We start from the raw sequence: 19411 nt of genomic DNA on the forward strand, positions 1-19411 counted from the left end.
TAAATGAGATTGCATAACTTCCAGGTCATTCACTGAATGTGGCATTGAGTAAATTACAAAAGGGAAAGGCATATTCTGCAAAATGTGTTCCCCTGATGAGGTGGAGTTAGTCTTGCACATTTATTTCCAACATTTTGGCTAGGCGTGTGCCTGTCTCAAGTATTTAAAAAAAACACAAGATTATTTTCCAGAATTCCACTGTGTAATTTTTGCCATTAAACATTAAAAGGAAAAATAAAAGTCAACCATTCACTATTAAAAGACTTTAATTATTTGGAACACTAACATAAAAAATGTTTACTTGAAAAGATTTCTTTCCATTTTAGTCCATCTTCAAACCTGTTACACTATATTTCACTGACTAGTATCACAAATTACACTGACAAGTTTCCTCAAAGTTGCAAAAGATAGAGCTACAGTAAACTGTTTCACAAGGTATTTAGAAAAAACATATAAGAAATTATTCTTTCCCTCTTCTTCTATGATGAAGCAGAAACTTAGCATTAAAGTAACAAGAACAGTCATTATAGTGCTACGTATATTTGACATATTTAACCTCACAAATAAATAAATATGTACAAGGAGGTTACAGCATGTCAACTACAAAACAGAAAGCTTTACATTGTAGAATTGAGAGCATTCAAGAGCAGCTAAGTGACACAGACAGTTTAAGATTACTACATGGTAGTAAAAAAAGAAAAAAATCTTAATTCAGCAAAAATACAGGTAGATGTACATTAAACTGATAGGTTATAGCTCAGATTTATTCAGGATACTGAGGGGTTTTTTATTTATATATTTTTCATCTGTTATGTTTTATTGATTCCTCATTTTTTTCATGAATGTTTGCTTCTCCTCTTCATTTTTGAACATCTTAATCAGGTAGAAATCTCACAGTAAGCTGCTATGTGAACACTATTACCTACAGTAGTTAAGCAAGTGGGAAGATAAAATATAAGTTCAGTAAATGCTTGTACATAATCTCTCCGTAAATAATTTCAAATATTAAAGATATCTGACAACACTCTTCCCTGTTATTAATTACAGTTTGAGTGAATGGGGCTGACTTCCATTCATACACCACAAATGTGTTTGCAGTTATGAGACTGAGGTTTTGCTCAGGTCTGTGTAGTGCCAGCAGTGTTCCTGGGTGGAACCTCATTGGGACATCCTCCTCCCACCAGGTGTTTGCAGCCAGGGGAAATGTGCCGTTTGTGCGGTCACAGCATTAAATGATCTCTGCACACAAAAGCACGTGCAAAGAGCAGAGAAAGCACAAACCCACATCCCTAATCACTGAGCGTCCACCTGCCTGGCAGCTGAAAAATTTCAGTACAACTTTATGCTCTCTGAATTCAAATAATTAAATATGTGGCTAAAAATATTTTGGTTAAAAAAGGGATAATTCTAAAAATTAAAACCTCCATTAGGATACATTTTCCTCAGAATGCGATACTTGAAAAAACCTTTTATGTTTCAGCACATGCCTTCAGAAACACGTGCAGCTACAATTTTTATAAAGCTTGTCATGGGGTGAAACACAGTTCATGAGGAGAGATGCCCTTTTGGCACTCAAGGTCACTTGCTAATATGTCACACATTTATACAGATTAAAACAAATAAGCATTTTATGCTCTTGTCTGTTCTCTGCACACACCCACCCCCACACCCCTCAATGTCATTATGGACACAGTATAACACTGTGAAATTCCTTAATATCGCCTGAACATTTAAACTCTGTGCATCCAACAACCTCAATCATGTCATCCAACAGGGCAACAAAGGGATACTGATAATGTTACGTGCCCAGAAAGATGTTGTTTATTTATTTTTGGTAAACATGTTCCAGTTATCCTAATGTTGCAATGCCATCTGATGGAGGTGTCTAGACATACAGTATATGTGAAGTACAGAGACTGACTAACTCATGGGTTTACAAAGAATTCATCTTGCATTTAAATATTTAAACTTCAATTTTAGCACCGTCCGTAGTTTTTAGATTGTCTCTGGTATATGTTGTCATACTTACTGTGTGTATTATTATAAAAATACGTGTAGAGAGAGTTCTAGGTATATATAAATATATCTATATATAGTTGAATGCCTTTTTGTTATTTTGTTTTGTGAAAAAAGAACATTAAACATAGACTTGAGGTGGAAGACACTGCATTTCATACATACCAATCAATAAATGCTGAAATACAACTCTGTGTAAACTGTTTTTCTATATATGGATACAAATTTGCCTGCATTTACAGCATATGCTGTTTTGGTGAGTAAGGTTTGTATGATCAGGTATATTTAGGCAAAAATGGTTTAAAATAACCCTTTAAGTGGTGGTAGGGTTTTGTTCACTTATGAATAAAAAGCACTAGACATTCAAGAAGCAAGACTCTAACAAGTGCCATAGGGAAAATCCATATTTTTCAAAACAAAAAGACCATCAGCAAACTGTTCAATAAAAGCTCGCCTGTACTGCATGACATGTCTGCTATTTTCTCCAGGAGTCAAGACTTGCTTCTGTTTGGATTATATTTTTTAAAGTTAGGCTTGTGGCTCTTCAGTCTTATAAGATTATAATTAGCTGTCCAGGCATCATGCTGGCTGGCACACATTTAAAAAAAGCTTAATACCATGGTAAAAACCTGTCATTTTCAACAACAGTAAAAACTTAAAAAAATCAGTCCTTAAGTGGAAGCTGTTTGCAGGAAACCCTATAAACTGGGAAAAGATAACAGAACAAGTCACATTCTATGACATTCAATATTCTCAAATCCAGGCAGACATTTTGTATTCCTTTGATTAAAAAAACCAGCAAATCAGAAACCCAGCTAGAACTTTGTGCTGCGACTGAATGTGTCGGACATGATGATATTTTTATAGAAGCTGTCGGAGTGAGGATTGCAGTATCCTTTGACTTTGTCAATAACCTGGTGGACAGGGATGATTGATGTCTGTTCTCCATCCTCTTGGGCAAATTTTGAAGATGGCTTGTCAAGAAAAACATTCTCTAAGAGAAGGAAAAAGCAGCAAGTATTAGTTAGGGCCTCTTAAGCAAATTCACAGTTTAAAAGATGTGTCACTCCCACATTGATATGCCTTCAATTGCCACTACTGCTGAATTAAATTACTGCCCTAAGAATCAGCAAATAACTTTTTGGCTTCAGATTGCTTCTTCTAAATTCTTTTGAGATGTCTGGTTTTGTGGGCACATCTTTCAGGTATCTCTTGAAACTATCCCTCTATTATTTTGCCTAAACTGTTACTGACTCCTGTGACCTTTTAATATATTAATTTACTGCTGATGCTCTGAATCTTACACTGATAGCACTGGATCTCCATAAACAGCATCTCCACATAAAGTACTGTAGAATGACTGTGAACAGATTTAATTATTTCAACAGTGGATGTTTTGAGCTATGCACAGAAATAAAATAATCTGTGCTGAATGTAGCAGAGGATGTCTTTCATCCTAAAGGAGATTACCAGAGCCAAAACTATGTGCTTGCCTAGCCTCACCTTGCTTTTTCCATAATGTACAGGCTGAAAACTGTAAGGAGGAAAGCATGCAACAACTGGGCCTCCCTTCAGAGTCCATGAGCTAGAGGTCAAGGGTGAAGCTGAAGCTGAAGGTAAAGAACCAAGACAATTCCCAGCCAGACTGGGAAAGTCTGCTTCAGCGGCTCGCATTAGTGCTGTTCAGAGAACGGTCAGTAGGTAGAGCTAAAGTAGCGAGAAATGAGAAGGAGAGAGCTTGTCTCTCACTTTCTCAAGTATGCTGTCCTAACCCAGCTTTCTTTCTTATCTCTTCCACTGAATAAATTCCCTGAACCTGGGCAAGGTCTGTACCACTGTTAGCTAGAAGTAAGGTGGAGCACCCTGGAAAGCAATGTTTTATACAAGTGATATTTTTGATGGCTGTTTACAAGACCTCGGTGAAGTAATCTCCTAAAATTCCTTGTTAAAGGATCACTTAAGAATTAAGCACACTACTTGAACCATGATTTCATAAAAAGCTTTTCTTAGAAATAAACCAACTTGAAATAAAAAGAAAAGTAACCCATCCCTGGAAAAGTCATGATACCAAGCCATAAAAAAGCACAGAGTTGCGAAGGAGAAATGGATTGCAGACAGAGAAATCAAAACAGTTTCACCCATTAGAACAGAAACAGGCATGTTGAGGCTTATCAGGATGATTTTTCAAAGCACGCAAGAATGTTCATGAATTGCAGTGAGTAACTGCATGTCCAATGGCAAATTTCAGAGTACTGAGAGCCTTTCAAATGTATGCATTTACTAACCAAGAGCTTCACATCTAAGTACAGAGTCAAAATTATGTATCCCGGAAGTGTGAGCTGTATGCCCAAATTCTCTGCAGAGATCATCTTAACTTCTAATTCACTGAAGTGTTACAGACGATATTTAAGTACTTTCTACAAGTAGTTTGGTTTGGGTTTGTAGACATCTGGGGCACAAGATGCCGTAGTGACCTCTTTTTTTCACCCATGAGGGTCCATCCAATATTTGTGTTGGTGCATTCAAGCAGCAGTTCATAGGGTGGTTTTCAGGCATATATAATTCATCATTCAGAGTAATTTTGGGTGCTAATGGATATAAAAATCTCAGTGTTTAGAAGAGTAATCTAGTAATGGCCATAGACCAAATACAAATATATTAAATTTTCTGTAATAACTTTGATAAATACTAAGCAATCTTCTGGAACTCAGTCAGATTTTTTTTGCTTTTTAATGTATGCTTCATGTATGGGCATTTCAGGATAATCTCCTTTCCCCAGACTACTGTGCACAGGCATTAATGCCAGAACATTAATGTCTGTTTTCTAAAATGGTATCCTCTAAATGCTGCATGCCCCATGCAGAGTGCAGACACCCAGAGTTTGAAGCATGCTTGTCCTTTGATTCAGCATCAGTGGTGCAAGATGTAATAGAAATAAGTAGCGTTTCTGATTAGCAAAATCCTCTGCATCAATGAGGACATCATGCAAGAAGCATCCCTCCACCCTGTTCCAACCATGCATTCAACAAAAGCAATTCTCACTTTACCTGTAATGCTCCACCAGTGATGAGGAAAGGGCCTTAGAAGACATTATCTACACCACAAACACATGAATGCTTGTGTCAATTCCAGGGAGCACATTATTACCATATCAGCAAGACTTGCCAAGACATGTAGCTATGGCTCTGCCTGCAGTTTAGCTAAGTTGGCAAACTGAGAAGTTCAGCTGTATTTACAATCAGAATCTGAATATTATTTTGTATTGCTTTTATTATTTTTACACATGAGAAGATATGTCAGCATTGAAAAACCTAGTGTTATCAAAAATTCTTGTGGAGTATCACAATAAGATGTGTATTTTGGAGAACAAAGTGAAACGTATTAAAATTCTAAAAAATAAAAAGAAAACTGTTGTGTTCTCTTAATGTCCAAAAAACCTTCATATTAAAAACTTTGCTTGCATTAAGAACTGCAATCCTTTTTAGGAATAATTTATGCCTGGGATTAAGATAATAATTTTTGAAGAATACATATGAGCAAGTTTCTTTTAACTTTCTTATCTGGAATAGTTTCTTTGTTTTACTTCAAGAACACCTTGCAAGAACTCTGGCACTAAATCTTCTTAATTGATAGCCTGATATTAAAGATGGTGTTTGTGGGAGACTGCTGGCAAAAGTGTTCCTGCAGGGAAGAGATGAAGAACAGGGCTGCTGGGTGCACCTGCACACCGAACCTGACCTGGCAGCAGGGACAGGCAGCCCAGGGAGGCAGGCACCAGCCGTGTGCCCCCAGTGCAGCTGTGAATAGCAGTCCTGAGGGCAAGCTCAGGTGCCAGCAGGAATTTCTAAGATACTTCTCATTTTTACTGTATTCAAAGCAGATGTACTTCCTGTATGTTCTCAACAAACAATACAGTTTTAAACCCTTGAAATCCCTGATGCACAATCCCTCATGCTAATGGATGCACTGAATCTTGGTCAGTGAGAAAAACAGTGTAGTTAATTTTAAAAAAGGAGTATTTGTGCCTAACTGAAGTAGGTAATGATCATCAATTAAAATAATGGAAGGTATTTCCTGGAAACTATGCCATGCATCAAGAAAGGTGAGTGTTCTGTCATAAATGAGACATTGAGGGCTTAATGAAAATAATTAATACTTAAGAAAAAACATAACTTTCCTTCTAGTGAAATCATCTACTTTATATCTAAACATTTTTTCTGATAAATATTTTAAAACAAGTAAACACACCTTTGAGTTAAATATGTGCGCAGATTTTATTTCCACTATATTTATAAAAGAGTATTGTATAATAATGCTATGTGACTTTACACAGGACAAAAACATGCACTCACAAAACAGAGTAACAAAAAAAATCTGAAATATGTAAGTGAATTTCTGAAATATTATCTCAGACACAACCAAACTTGCGAATCATTCCAGCTGCTCTCTTTCTTTGCTCCCTTAAAGTCTTAATTAGCACATTTTCATGGTATGAGTGGAATACAGATGATGGCTTTTATTACATATACCATTGATATCTAAATAAATAAGCAGTAGATATGGCTACTTGTAGATGGGCAAGACAATGCATACTCTGGGAATACAGTATCCATTTCCGAGTAGGCTCCATTTGTCGTTTTACCCATAAATGTTTTACAGTTAGATGAAAGGAGTTTAACCAAGACAATCAGCTGTGGACTTGGACTCTGAAGACTTGATTCCTATTTCCAGCTGTACTGCCAGCTTTCACGTTACCTTGGGTGAAGAACGTCATCTCTCTGTGCTTTGGCTACCCTGTGTTTACAATAGGATAATAAGCAAAATTTGCTTTCATCAAGCCTATTTCACTTAGTATGGGAACATACGGAGATCAGATATATATATATATATATTGGATGTATTGCACGTTGGGTAATGGTTCTTATTAACAGTAACATAAATTTTAAAAATACTACACTATATGAATTGATGACATTTTGTCTCTTTAACCTTGGGGTAGAAATGCTTGCTGTGCCTTTAACACAAACCTATGTGCTCACAGATGCACTGGGTTGCAATGCAAGAACTCACCTGTATGGCTGTTTCGTTTGCAATACGTATTCGTCGTAGATTTTGATTTGGATGTTAGGTAGGTTGAATTGGAGCCGATGGAACTAGAGGATAAGGATTTCCCAAGATTATCGGAACTCTTCTTTATAATATTGGTTGCTGTTTTGCTCCAATCTAAAAATGATTGAGAAGTTTTACATAAATAACTATCATAATAAATGCCTAATTTATACAATTATGATTATTTCAAATATCTGATGCATTTCCTTGTATTGCTTATAAGAAATACCCCATCCTTTTCCTATTAGGTATCCTCTTTGGTTCTTAAGAATGATAAAATTATTCCAACTTAATTTACTCTACTAAAACAGTTGAAATTGGTGGCTCTAACATTCCAACAATAGTTTGTCTGGACAGCAGAACTGCAAGTATGACCTGGCTTTCCAGAATGCAAAAGAGCAGAGAAGCTCTCTAGCAGTATAGGGATACCAAACTTTCCTGACCTGAAGAGCAAAATCCGAAGGTGTTAGGATCATTACAATGATCTTATCATCTGAGGGTTTGATCTGCTGCTGCTGCTGCTGCTGTGGAAGATACCACCTACTAACAAATAGCTTGTTGTTTAGCATATTGCGCACAATTTACATAATAAAGTTTTTTCAGTAGCTCACATTTAAAGAATTTAGTCCAAACCATTAACAAAATAGGCTCCTATGCTGGAACAACTTCTAAAATTCAATTAAATAGCTAATACCGATAAACTGACTGAAGAAAAATAACACTTAAAAACTCACCACAAGTGTCCCAATACCAGTAGAATAAAAGTATCTAACTACTTTTGTACCATACAATTTGAGGTAAGTGCAGGAAGTTCCACAATTAAGTCATCTTGCTGTTATTCACTGCACTTCAATGAAATTCACAAAATGGAAGAGAAGTCCAAGCCAAAGACACATGGGCCACTTTAGTCTTGATTTAAATCAAGACAAATACTTTGTAGTAAATTATTGCTAGAGTGTTTAGGTATGGAAGTTCACATTTGATTTATATTTCACTGTTCTGCCTGAAAACAGTGTCAGGTTCATGGAGATTAAAACCAGCCCATGGAGATACACTGGTTTATGCCAGACATAATGACATCACATTAACTATACCACTGAAATATTCAAATCCTTCCTGTTTTTATTTCTACCATATTCATACCCACAAGCTGCCCAACAGCAGCATAACAAAAAAAAAAGGAAATAATTTGATCCATCTTTGTTTTTAAGTTCAGGAGTTACAGGATAAATTACATGAACATATGAACATATGAAACAATTTGGATGTCTGATCAGAATGAATATGATTTTCCTAGTTTGTATTAACTCTTTGAAATAATGAATGAAGTTTTCTTACTACAAAATGAAAGTTTACTGTGGAAAGCAATGCGCTTATGCCACCTTACACCAGCTGTAGATTTGAACACTGGTCATTGAACAAGAATCATATGAGAAAGAATTATACGGTCCAAATCACCACATCAGACAGCAAAGGAAGAGCCAGTTGCTTGAGCAAAGCAGTCTCATGCCCTTCAAGATGGCCAAAGGTTCAGGAAACTCTAAATATAGTGGCCCAAGCATTGCACTTTCCACATGTCCAAACCAGTGTCTCTCCTTTCACTCTGGTTGTTGCAGATGAAGGTGAACTTCAGTTCTAGAACCTAATCGGCTTGTGTTAAAGGATTTTTCTACATTTCTGAGTCTCTAATCATCTCAGAATTCAATGGCAAAGGACAGGACAGTTTGAAAAGTCAAAGATAAAAGCAAAAGAAGCAATAATATTTCTATGCAATTTTTAGATTTGCTCCTACATCAGCTTAACAGACTACACAATTCAAAGTCAACATACTTTAATATAGGTGAAAATGAGAAATACTGGGTTTGGAATGACAAAGTTTGAATCTCTGGATTATAATTTTTTTAGATTTTATTTTTAGGGTTTGATGTGCCTTCTAAAACCATCACCCACATCTCTAGCTTACCTGGTATTATAGTAAAATAACCTAATAAGCTGTTTACCTGTACTTCTATAGACAACTGCAGCACCTAGGGAGGGGAGTTGTGAACTGCCTTTACCTGAATTGTCTGCCAGTCGGAATCTGCCACAACAGAGATGTCTCCTCCACTGTTTCTGCACATTTTCTTTCATAGCACAATGGAATACAAATATAAACAAACCTGAGACAAAAGCAAAGAAACACCAAATGAAGCATGTATTTACCAACAGATTAACTGAAATTTGTAATAAGAAGACCATGAAGTAGAAATAAAAAAAAATCATCTTCATATTTTGTTATTGTTACCCATGCATCATTTAAGAGGTATGGAAATTAACTAAAGTTTTCCCATCCTCTAGTTGCCATGTGTCTGGGATATCAGAATACAGAGATTATGATGACTTTTATTGGCATTGTTGATTTAGCTCAGTGTTAATATTTTTCTTTTCTTTTTTTTTTTTTTGCTTAGAGAAAAATGATTGAAAGGTCTTTTCTTTGAAGCAAATGACTATTCTACACCCAACAGGACTGCAAGAAAGAGACTGCAAAATAAATACCAACATTATTATATTAGCAAGAAGATACTTTATCTCCTGGATATGGTTCTGTATGTACAGAACTGTGGGCTGTATTCTTTTAAAACCAGACATCTTTTAAATGGCACTTAGGGGTGTCCTAATGTAGTGGGTTGAGTGCTGGCCAAATGCTGAAAAAGCACACTTGGATTTATGTGCATCACATGCACGTACTTGAATGATTATGAAAATAGTAAGAATATGCTCACAAGTTCTAATTAGGAGTTCAGGTACTTACTCCCAAAGAAAACTAACAGATTTTCATACTCAATTGTAATAAATGTGTTTAGAAATGTTTTTGTGGAGTTGATTTTTCTCATGGAATGTTAAAAGTTTTTTTTCAAGACAGGAGATAAGCATCCTACCATGTGAAAGGTAGGTCTTAGCAAGGTGTATGATATGTTTTCATCACCTACAGATGTACTTTGGAGCTAAATATAGTAGTTGGAAATGCTCCTGAATCTTCTCAGGCTGGCACTGGCTGTGGAATCTTTTGTTTTTCTGTGGCTTAGCCAATTTCTTGTTTTACTTGTACTGTCTGTGAGAGAGCCAACCTGAGGCTGAGCACCTGACAGCAAAATGCTATTGCAAGATCCCTCATTATTTTATCTTGGATGTGAATAAATGCTACATAATGTGGGCAAACATGGTCAAGTGGCTTCCTCTAAAACCATTCCTTTATGATCATCATGAATAGCTCTGTATACTAATGTCTACTATGTTTCAGCTGTCAGAACACAATGGCAGGGTAAATCTTGGATTATAATGTTTTGGAGAATCAAATTATCTTCTCTCCTCCAAACTGCTGGCCTAATTTTGCACTAATGCATGTCATTGAACTGGACTTGTATTTGCTTATCAGCCCAGGTTGAGACCTATGGAATCAGTTAACTTCAGGTAAGGGTTGGGTTATGAGACACAATCTTACAAATTTTTTTCAAGAGCTGATGGAGGAAAAAAGAAAAAGCACATTTTAAAATAGGCACGACCCTAACGCATCTCAAATGTAACCTCTCTTGGATTATGGTTACTGCATTTGCATTTGGTAAAATATTTTTCTATGTGATTTGTATAAAGCACAAAGCAAGTCAAATGCAACCACTATCAGCTCTTACAGGGCTGGAGATATGAAGTTGTTTGTGGCCTGAAGTTCTTAGGGCTTTTACACAGCTTACAAACTTAGTAAATTGATGCTTAATTAAATTGCAGTGAATATTCTGAATATTTAAAAAGAAAACACATATTCCATAGTAATGCAAAACAAATGTACTGCATTAAGTACTTTGCCTTTGCCCTGTCTGGGCTTGGTTTCCAGAAATTTTTTTCTCTGTATTTCATTATTCATTAAGTTTACAATGTGCTTTTAGTAGTACAGCTTTGGTTTTGGTTCCCAGAGACAAATCAGATCCTAGGCTTGGTTCTAACTTGGCTCTGACTTGAAAGTATTTGGCTTGCCCAGGCATATATATAAAATGAGCAGCCAAAAAAGAAATGTTCCCATATTTTTTTACTCTGAGCGTCAAGGAGAAAGCGTCAAGAATTTCCTTTGTAGATGAAACAGCAAAGTACAGTAACACTAACAGTTGCTGCAATTTGCTTTTTCATTGCCAGTGCACAGAAAACTGCTGCTGGAGGCTGCTGGTATGGCTTGAAATACTCATGCAGTTCTCAAAAACATGAGAGAGAACAGATGTATTTACCAACATTTCCATAATTAAGCTGCTAATACTGATGAAAGACTTCCATATTGAAATGCTTTTTGCTGCTAGGGAATGCTTTCTGATACAAATTTTCCCCATTCCATCCCCTTACTGCTACATGAACACTGCACCATTTATATAGGATTTTAAACATCCTCTTCCTTTGTTCTTTAAAGGAGCTTTGTGTAGCTCTTTCTGAAACAGCAGTAAGTACCTTCAGATAGAAGATTTTTATCTCCTATTGCTTGATCTGATGTGTCTGAGCGTAGAGTGCATTATCATTGCTACCACAATCCATGAAAATCTCATCACTCTTCTTTTTACATTTACTTCTTGTCTTTTTCAGTTTCATCTTCTGACTTAACTGCCTTCCAAATATTCATCTTCCATTAAATAGTGCCATTACCCCATTTAGGCAGTGATGGTCAACCTTGTACTCTGCACATACAAGCTTAATTGATTGCACTGGAAATTCTGGTTACAGAGAACTTGTTCAATTTGACCCTTGGCAAGGTTTTCAGAATTTAAGTCTTTTTTCATGTTCTTCCCATACTTCTGATCTCTCTAGGCTTGTCTGAATTTCTAACACAGACACAGTGCAGTAAATACTTCATTATGCTGCTAGGGGAGTATCAGAATGTGTCCTTTGGAAAAAACAGTCTCTAGTAAGAACACCACATCCAAGTTTTTTTGTCATTTTGCTTAGCATTTTAGGTTGAAACTGACCCAAACAAAAACCCACAACATGATTCTCTTTCCATGAAAGCTCAATAAATCTTTCAGCGCAGTAAATACATCTCAACTGTATCAGATGAAATCTGCACAGGGTGATATTAAGTATTTTTTCCATAAAGAGAAGATATTTTGCTGACCCTAAGAAAATTTCATTTTTATCTCAATATTTGTGTTGAATAACACATGTTCCTTCAATGACATTCTTGAGTTTGTTTTTTGGGGTTTTTCAAGTTTGGTTTTTTTTATCCCCCTCAGCAGATTTAATTTTATGTCAATATGTGTGTGGCATAACACATGCACTTCCAATGACCTTGGGGTTTTCTCTTCATTACATATTTAGTTGTTCTTTATAGGTGGATAGGGCAAGCACTGGTAGAGAATTTTATGGCAATTGAAACATATGCAAGTTTTAAGTCTTTTGAATTTTTAAAAATATCAGCTCTATCATTCTGTAATTTATAACCATGTGATTACAATTTACAACATTTTTCAGAAAGACAATCTATGCTGGAAAAGTAAAATATTGAAAACTTGAGTAACAGAAAGAAAAATAAGCTGACTGTAACAGTCACTATATTTTTCTTAAGCAAAGAATATCCTATATGTCTCTGCTATCTCTCCACACTGAGACAGGACTGAATTTCATTTTATGAGTGTCTCATGCCTTAATAAAATATTTATGAGTTTTACAGATTCCCTACAGGAAAAAAGTAAGGAAAAAGGCTTCCTATATTTGTTATAATCAGTGAAAGGAAATGCTGAAGGTCATTCAGCATGTATCTCAACAGAGAACACTGCAGATTTTTAGCTAGTGAGAGCTCTATTTATAATATAGCTAGCTCATTTTATGGAAAAAAACATTGAAACTATAATTAATTTACATAATATATTCAAACCACCTGTAGTTGGTATTATTATTCCACATGAGGGGAAACTAATGATGCTTGAATATCAAAGGAAAACCTGGAGAGCCTGGATATGAGTTCCCTGGTCCAATCACTGGACATAGTATGCCCCAGAACAGAAACAGATCAAATATTATTCGTTCACAGAACAAAAACTCAGCTTACCTTGCAATGAATTGAAAATTGAGAATAGGTACAGGAAAGCAAGAGTTAAGGGACCCCAGGCAAAAAAGGCAAAGCCCCATGTCATGCCCAGGAGGAAGGTCAGGCTGACCACGCTGCGGAGGTTCCTCAGGATCTCTTCCTTCAGGCTCCGGTTGGTTCTTTTCCCATTCCTCCCGCAGATTTGCACCATCACCACAATAAACATGGCGACATTCATTAGAAACATGATTCCAAAGTAGCCGGCACATGTCACGTAAAAGACAACTTCGTTCTTGATCCAGCAGCTGTAAAAAAATAAAATAAAATAAAATAAAATAAAGGATCATTTTTGGTTAATGGAAACTATCCTTCCATTAATCATACAACTAAAGGAAAGTGAGCCAATTTCTGATACCACTGATGCAGAAATATAGCATAAAATGAAACATTTGTCCATTTTCTGTTTGGAAACAGGATGAAGCCCAGAGGCATCTTAAGTGATATGGCCTACAGTACTAAAATATGAGAAATCTGAGGGATGTATCACATTTTAGTTAAAACTAGTTAAAAAAGTGGGAAGTGGTGGGAACTGCAATCCCATAATGAAAAAAGTTCAGACTCAGTACATAAAAATTCACTGCTGTCATCTGTGTGAAGCATTGAGTGCTTTCGAAACAGAATGGCCAAACTTGGATCTTCACTGTCAAAATCTCAAATTTCTGCCACTGGAACTAAGGAAGAACTTGAACTTGAGCATGAGTGGGAAAGAAGCAGGACTTTTGAGGTAGCCATTTGACAGTCAGCCATATGAGAGCTCTAACTAATTCCTCTTGCAGTAAATGGCCTGAATGCTCAGCATGATACTAAAATAAAATTTTAAAAATTAAAGTTTTATTTATCATAATGAGGTTTGCCAGGCAAGGAAAAGAGCACTCACATAAAAATTTTGGCATTTGGAGTTATTATCTGGACATCAAGAGAAGAACATAGAGGACTATTGAACTACACTGGCAAAAGGCTGCTTGATTTACAAAGGAAACTATTTTTATACAAATTCTTTCTTTGCTCTTACCTAGAAAATATACTTTTCATTTAAGACAAACCAAAACAAGTATTTTTATTTTATTTTAATGAAAAAACTTTTGTCAGAGGCATGTTTGTTTCTGGCATTGGGTAATGCAGATTTCCCTCCAATTTTTCTAACAGCCTTCTTCACGTTACAGATTCTAATCATTCAGAGTTTTGCCCCTTTTTGCTTGTTTAGTGCACCATCAACTTTTCCAAAGCAACTATGAATGCTAAATTTCAAGAGATCAAAAGAAATACTCACAGGTCATCTCCTCCTTGCCCATTTGCATCTCTGCCATATAATTGTTTGCCATAAACATGACTTGCATTTGTATTAGTACTTGCGAAAACAATTGCTATCACCAGAGCTGGCAAACCTGTAACACAAGAAAACTTGTGAGTTCTCAAATCACCTAAACTTTCAAATTCACCCTGCCAAGCTGAATTACTGATGTCTCCATCCCTATTACTTTAGTGCACAGCATCCTGAGAAAACTGCACTGAGAAGGTAGAAGGAAATTTTTCAAACAGTACAAATATATAGAACTATCAAAGCAATTAACAGGCATTAATGAATAAGCCTTGTAATATTCTGTAAGGTGGAAGAAGTTTAGTATGTGATAAGGAAATTAAAGTAAAATAATAAACTGAAGTAAAACAATATCCCTTAATTACCTAAACTTAAATTTGCAGCTGCACACAGGCTCTCATTATATAGTGAAAAGATTAACAAATTATTTGAAAAATTAGATGTAGTGGAAGAATGGTATTAAGAAGTTTTTGAGGGACTTTTTTATGCTAATGTGAACTCATAAAGTTGTGTAACTGGGGAACATGAACTTAAACCTTTAATTTCTCCACTGCTTCTCTCAAGCACATTGTATTAGCTACACCATATTATATATCTTCTACAGTGCTATACATGTTATATGTGGTCCCCTTGCTTCTGTAAAGCAAACTATGTATTTCATAATAAAAAAGCAGAGGAAGAATTTGGGAAAATAGACAACTATGCAGAAGAGAACTCTGCAGAAAGGTACAGCTCGCACAAAAGAAATGCATGTTTCCTGATATGCCTTATTTACATGTCTTATCCTCGCTATAACAGAACAGATTCTAAGGGGAAGAGGTTAATTTGCTTTTCCGACCACTCAGTTCTTGTCCTCTGCTGAGGTTGCCAAAGAGGATGCTAGTTGCCAATGGAAAGACATCAATTAGCTGTACTGAGGTCAGTGCTCTAGCCGTAAGGTTAATGGCTTTGCATTGTGTTGTATGATTTCAAACACAATATGTGCATTCAGGGAGAAACCACAGATTCCTGATACAGACAAAAATGAAGAATAAAAGTCTTGCTGCCTGAGCCTTGCAGTTATTTTTCAGTATTACTTTTTCCATATCTGTCCTGCTGTGTACATTGCTTAGGGCAGCCAGGATCTCTTGGTGGTTTAAACACTGTGCTGAATCTCAGAAAATTTTGGTCGTTTCTGATTTCACAATAAGCTTTGTGCTTGTTGGCAAGAAAATTTAAGCTGGAATTAAAGTTTTTGAAAGTTAATGCAAAACCTCCATAGGCTTTGCAGTAACTGCCAAAGTTTCTGCATTCATTGTGTGACACAGTTCTCCATCTCTGACACGACACTCACATTTCCCCTCTCCCACAGTGGCCTCTTTGGAAAACAAGACCAGTTTATCTGGTCTCTCTGCTCATTCTGGGGCTGGGAGCTGCCCTGGGTGGAGAGTGCCAGTGAGAGTGTATTTACACAGAAGCACATGGGGGAACTCGGTGACAGAAGGGCTGGCTGTGTGCCGGCACTGCTGCAGGCTGGGGAAGGAAACCACACACTGATATAAATTCTACTCTGTATTTCTGATAGAGAGCTTTTATATAGCAGCATTTACAGAAAGCATTTTATACAGCAGCATACATCCTATGTAAATATTGCATCTACTGCACTCACCCCAACCAATGATGCAAAACTTCAGTATGTATCGCCGTATATACGTGTTGAACACCTTCACTAGAGCAATGTACATGTGAACAGCTTCCAGTCCCATCCATGTAAAGGTGGCCAGAAGAAAAAAGTGCAAAAGTGCAGCCACAGCTATGCAGAGGCCATCAATGTCAAAGGATGCAATCCAGCCATCAAGCAAAAAAATCAGGTTAAGAAAGAGCAGGGCTGTGCTCAGATTCATCAGGATTTTGGATGGATAATCTCTTCGTAGCTTCCTAATGAAACAAAAACAGGTGCACATGATTAACTTGCTGCTCTGACACAAACCACCTACTGCAGCTGGGTTTACCCCTTCACAAAGTCAATAAAAGCACAATGAACCCCATCCAACTGGGTTTGTGCAGTAAGACATAGTGGTGTGTATTTCTGTGTGGAATTGTTGAAGGTTTCAGCTGTGTGTGGTGGGGGTAAGCTACCAGTTCTTTGGGTCCATGATGAGTTAATTAACTGCTGCAGTGTTTTAACAACTGATTTTTTTTTTAATTAAAAAAAAACCCCAAAACTTTAAATTAAATATAAACAAATAGTATTACTTTAAATGAAAACAAAAAAAGTATAGCTGACCAGAAGGTCCTCTGTGATCTATTCATATGTGGCCTTATATGTTAGCTTAGTTTTTGGAATATATTGTCCAGTGGACGTGGTTGTCTGTTTGTTTTTAAATAGGATCTTGGGAAGACTGAAAAACATGTAATTCTTTTTAAACTGATCCCCACTGAAATGTGGGTTATGAGGGGCAGCAAACAATTTCTACCAACTTGAGCCAGAACACTATACCATAGGTAATGTAATAGGAATGTAATTACTGAAGATATATAAAACTTGAAAAGTCCCTTCTTCAGCCCCCCTTCCCCCTCCTGTCCCCAGAAAATTATACTTCTTTAGCAGCTTCTGTGTCCTGTCCTGTTACTGGCAGAATGCTTTCTTTGTGTTGACATGGCTTCATTTTCTCTTTTCACTGTTCACAGAACTGTACCGCTTCGAAATTTTTGCTTTCTCTTGACTCACTTTCATATTCCAGCAGGACTTCTGTTGAAATTGTTGTAACACTTCAAATTTATTTTCATTTTATCTCTTCCCACTTCTGTCTTAAGGGCTATAGAATATAATTGCTCTAGTTGGAAATTTCTCTTTTTAAATTTGGAACTTGTTATGCTCACATAGGCAAGTTTTGGTTTTTTAAAATAAAAAGCCTGTTTGGCAATTTTAAAATAATATCTATCTGTTCAAAATCTAGAGCATTCTGTCTTGCCAGAAGGAAAATTTTGATACACATTCCCCTTATTCCCTGGTCTGAGCAGCACAACACATTAGAAACTGGAAGAAAGACTCTGAACTTATGTCCCCTTGAAAAAGTTTCCACTTTACAACACTGTGACCCTGATTTTGCAGGTTTGATTTTTTTTTCAACCATGGACTTCCCCTCCTAAGCAAACAAACCACACTAACCACGTAGCTAACTTATTTTCTTCTGCACATACAGGTACTTCTTTGTGATGTTCTTCACAGAATTAGTACTTACTCAAACGCAATGTATGTCAGGAGAGTTGCAGCTGAAAATATAGCAGATATTCCACAGCCTATGTAAGTGATAAAGGTCAGGACCTTGGTGTTCTGCGGGTCGATTTGCGTCACGGTTCTCTGAAGGTCCTGTGAGAGAGAAGGAAGAGGCATGGCTCGTAGGCAGCACTTTTGCTATGAGCACAGCACTCTTCCTTGGTAATCAGTCAAGTCAAAATGAAAAGCACTCTGGCAATACCACTGTAACCTTGACACTGGGGTTCATTTTTACTGCGTGTACTCGGTCTACAGTTGTTACACCTCTCACTTCCTTCCCACAGCTCTTCAAAACTTTGTGCTCTAAGTATTACAACTGCTGGGAACAGCAGATAGAGCCTGATTCTGAGCCTTATAATTCAGTACTAGGAATTGAAATACCTCCAGTGTCCAAACTTTTTAATTCTGTTACTTGTATACAACTCTTTTTCAGAAGATGTAAGATTTAGAAAAATGTAGCTTAAAAGTATTCATACTGAAATGTGCAGCATTGTAGGGAATTTCTGGCCTTTTTCCTATTTAAAGTCCATAGGAGTCAATGTAACTAATCATCTACAGGTGAAACCAAGGGCAAGATATTGCATTTTGGATTTAGGGTCTGTTTTGATACAAAACCTAGACTTTTAAATATAATTGTTCAGAAAATAGTGATAAAAGCAACAGAAAAAAAAAATTTGGAAATGAAACAGGAACATTCTAAGGCTTTTCTTTTTTTTTTTTTTTTCCTAACTAACTGTCACATGGTACCATCTGAGAATGAATGTCAGTATTATTTCCTTTTTTTTAAGGACAAGAAAATATGAGAATGTTCGGATTTATATCACTGTGGAGAAAATGTGAGCAAACACTAAGAGATGATTATGTCAATTCTACTGTCAATTGTCACTGTTGTCCCTAGCAAAACTAGCTTGCAAAAAGAAACATTAAATGCTATAAACTTTGCATGTTTTGTAGGAAAAGTCAGGAGCAGGTTTTTCTTACTGTCCATACCAGCCTTATATGACAGTTTATTTATACAGAAGGAGATTGTTCTTTGGAAATAACTTAGTATCTAAATTAAAGTCAGAAGAAATTATTAAAATGAAAAAGCAACTAGAATGGTCAAAACTATGTAAAAATCTATTGGAATGCAGCCCAAAGACAAAGACCTTCTGCCTTATTTCCTACTGCCACTGAAGCATTCAGGGAAGAGAAGGGGCTCATTGAATATATGCTAAAGAAAGCCTTTTCTTAATCCCTTTAGTTATGAAAAGTGGAACAAGACCATAATTTAGCTTGCAAGAAGACACAAAGTTTGTGGCTTTTCCATATCTACATCTCAGCATGATGTGACGAGAGCAGTTCTATTAAGAAGGGTCTGGAAGGCCTAAGCTGAAAAAGTCAGCATATGTGGCTCCCTTGTATGGTTTAAGTCCTATTTGACACTGCCACAAGTTACTCAAACCCCAAGTACTTCCACTTAGGAATTATTCCTGCTGTGACCAGGAGCCAACATGTTTTCTGCAGCTATGCTTTACAGGCCAAAGAATGTTAATTTCAGCTGGAAAAAAAAGTATCAGCCCATGACTGAGCACAAACAACCACCAAAAGTTCAGAAAAGATAGCACTATTC

General features: G+C 36.5%; 1 protein-coding gene across 5 annotated transcripts in view; it reads right to left on the minus strand.

The window, feature by feature from the left end:
* Window positions 1-248: 248 nt before the first annotated feature.
* ADGRG6 (adhesion G protein-coupled receptor G6) overlaps window positions 249-19411 on the minus strand; it is a 110764-nt gene continuing 91601 nt past the window's right edge. For 3 of the 5 annotated variants that reach the window (XM_064413501.1, XM_064413499.1, XM_064413500.1), the window contains 7 exons: window positions 17765-17892; window positions 16189-16457; window positions 14493-14607; window positions 13184-13467; window positions 9183-9284; window positions 7087-7239; window positions 249-3010 (listed from right to left, as the gene is read on the minus strand). In XM_064413501.1, the coding sequence (XP_064269571.1) occupies window positions 2832-3010; window positions 7087-7239; window positions 9183-9284; window positions 13184-13467; window positions 14493-14607; window positions 16189-16457; window positions 17765-17892 (1230 nt within the window). In that variant the 3' untranslated portion in view covers window positions 249-2831. Of the gene's footprint in view, window positions 3011-5063; window positions 5111-6271; window positions 6811-7086; window positions 7240-9182; window positions 9285-13183; window positions 13468-14492; window positions 14608-16188; window positions 16458-17764; window positions 17893-19411 lie in introns of those variants that run through there. The other 2 variants (XM_064413502.1, XM_064413503.1) reach the window with 2 other exon arrangements.

This window comes from Passer domesticus, chromosome 3 (genome assembly GCF_036417665.1).
Source record: "Passer domesticus isolate bPasDom1 chromosome 3, bPasDom1.hap1, whole genome shotgun sequence".
NCBI lineage: Eukaryota > Metazoa > Chordata > Aves > Passeriformes > Passeridae > Passer > Passer domesticus.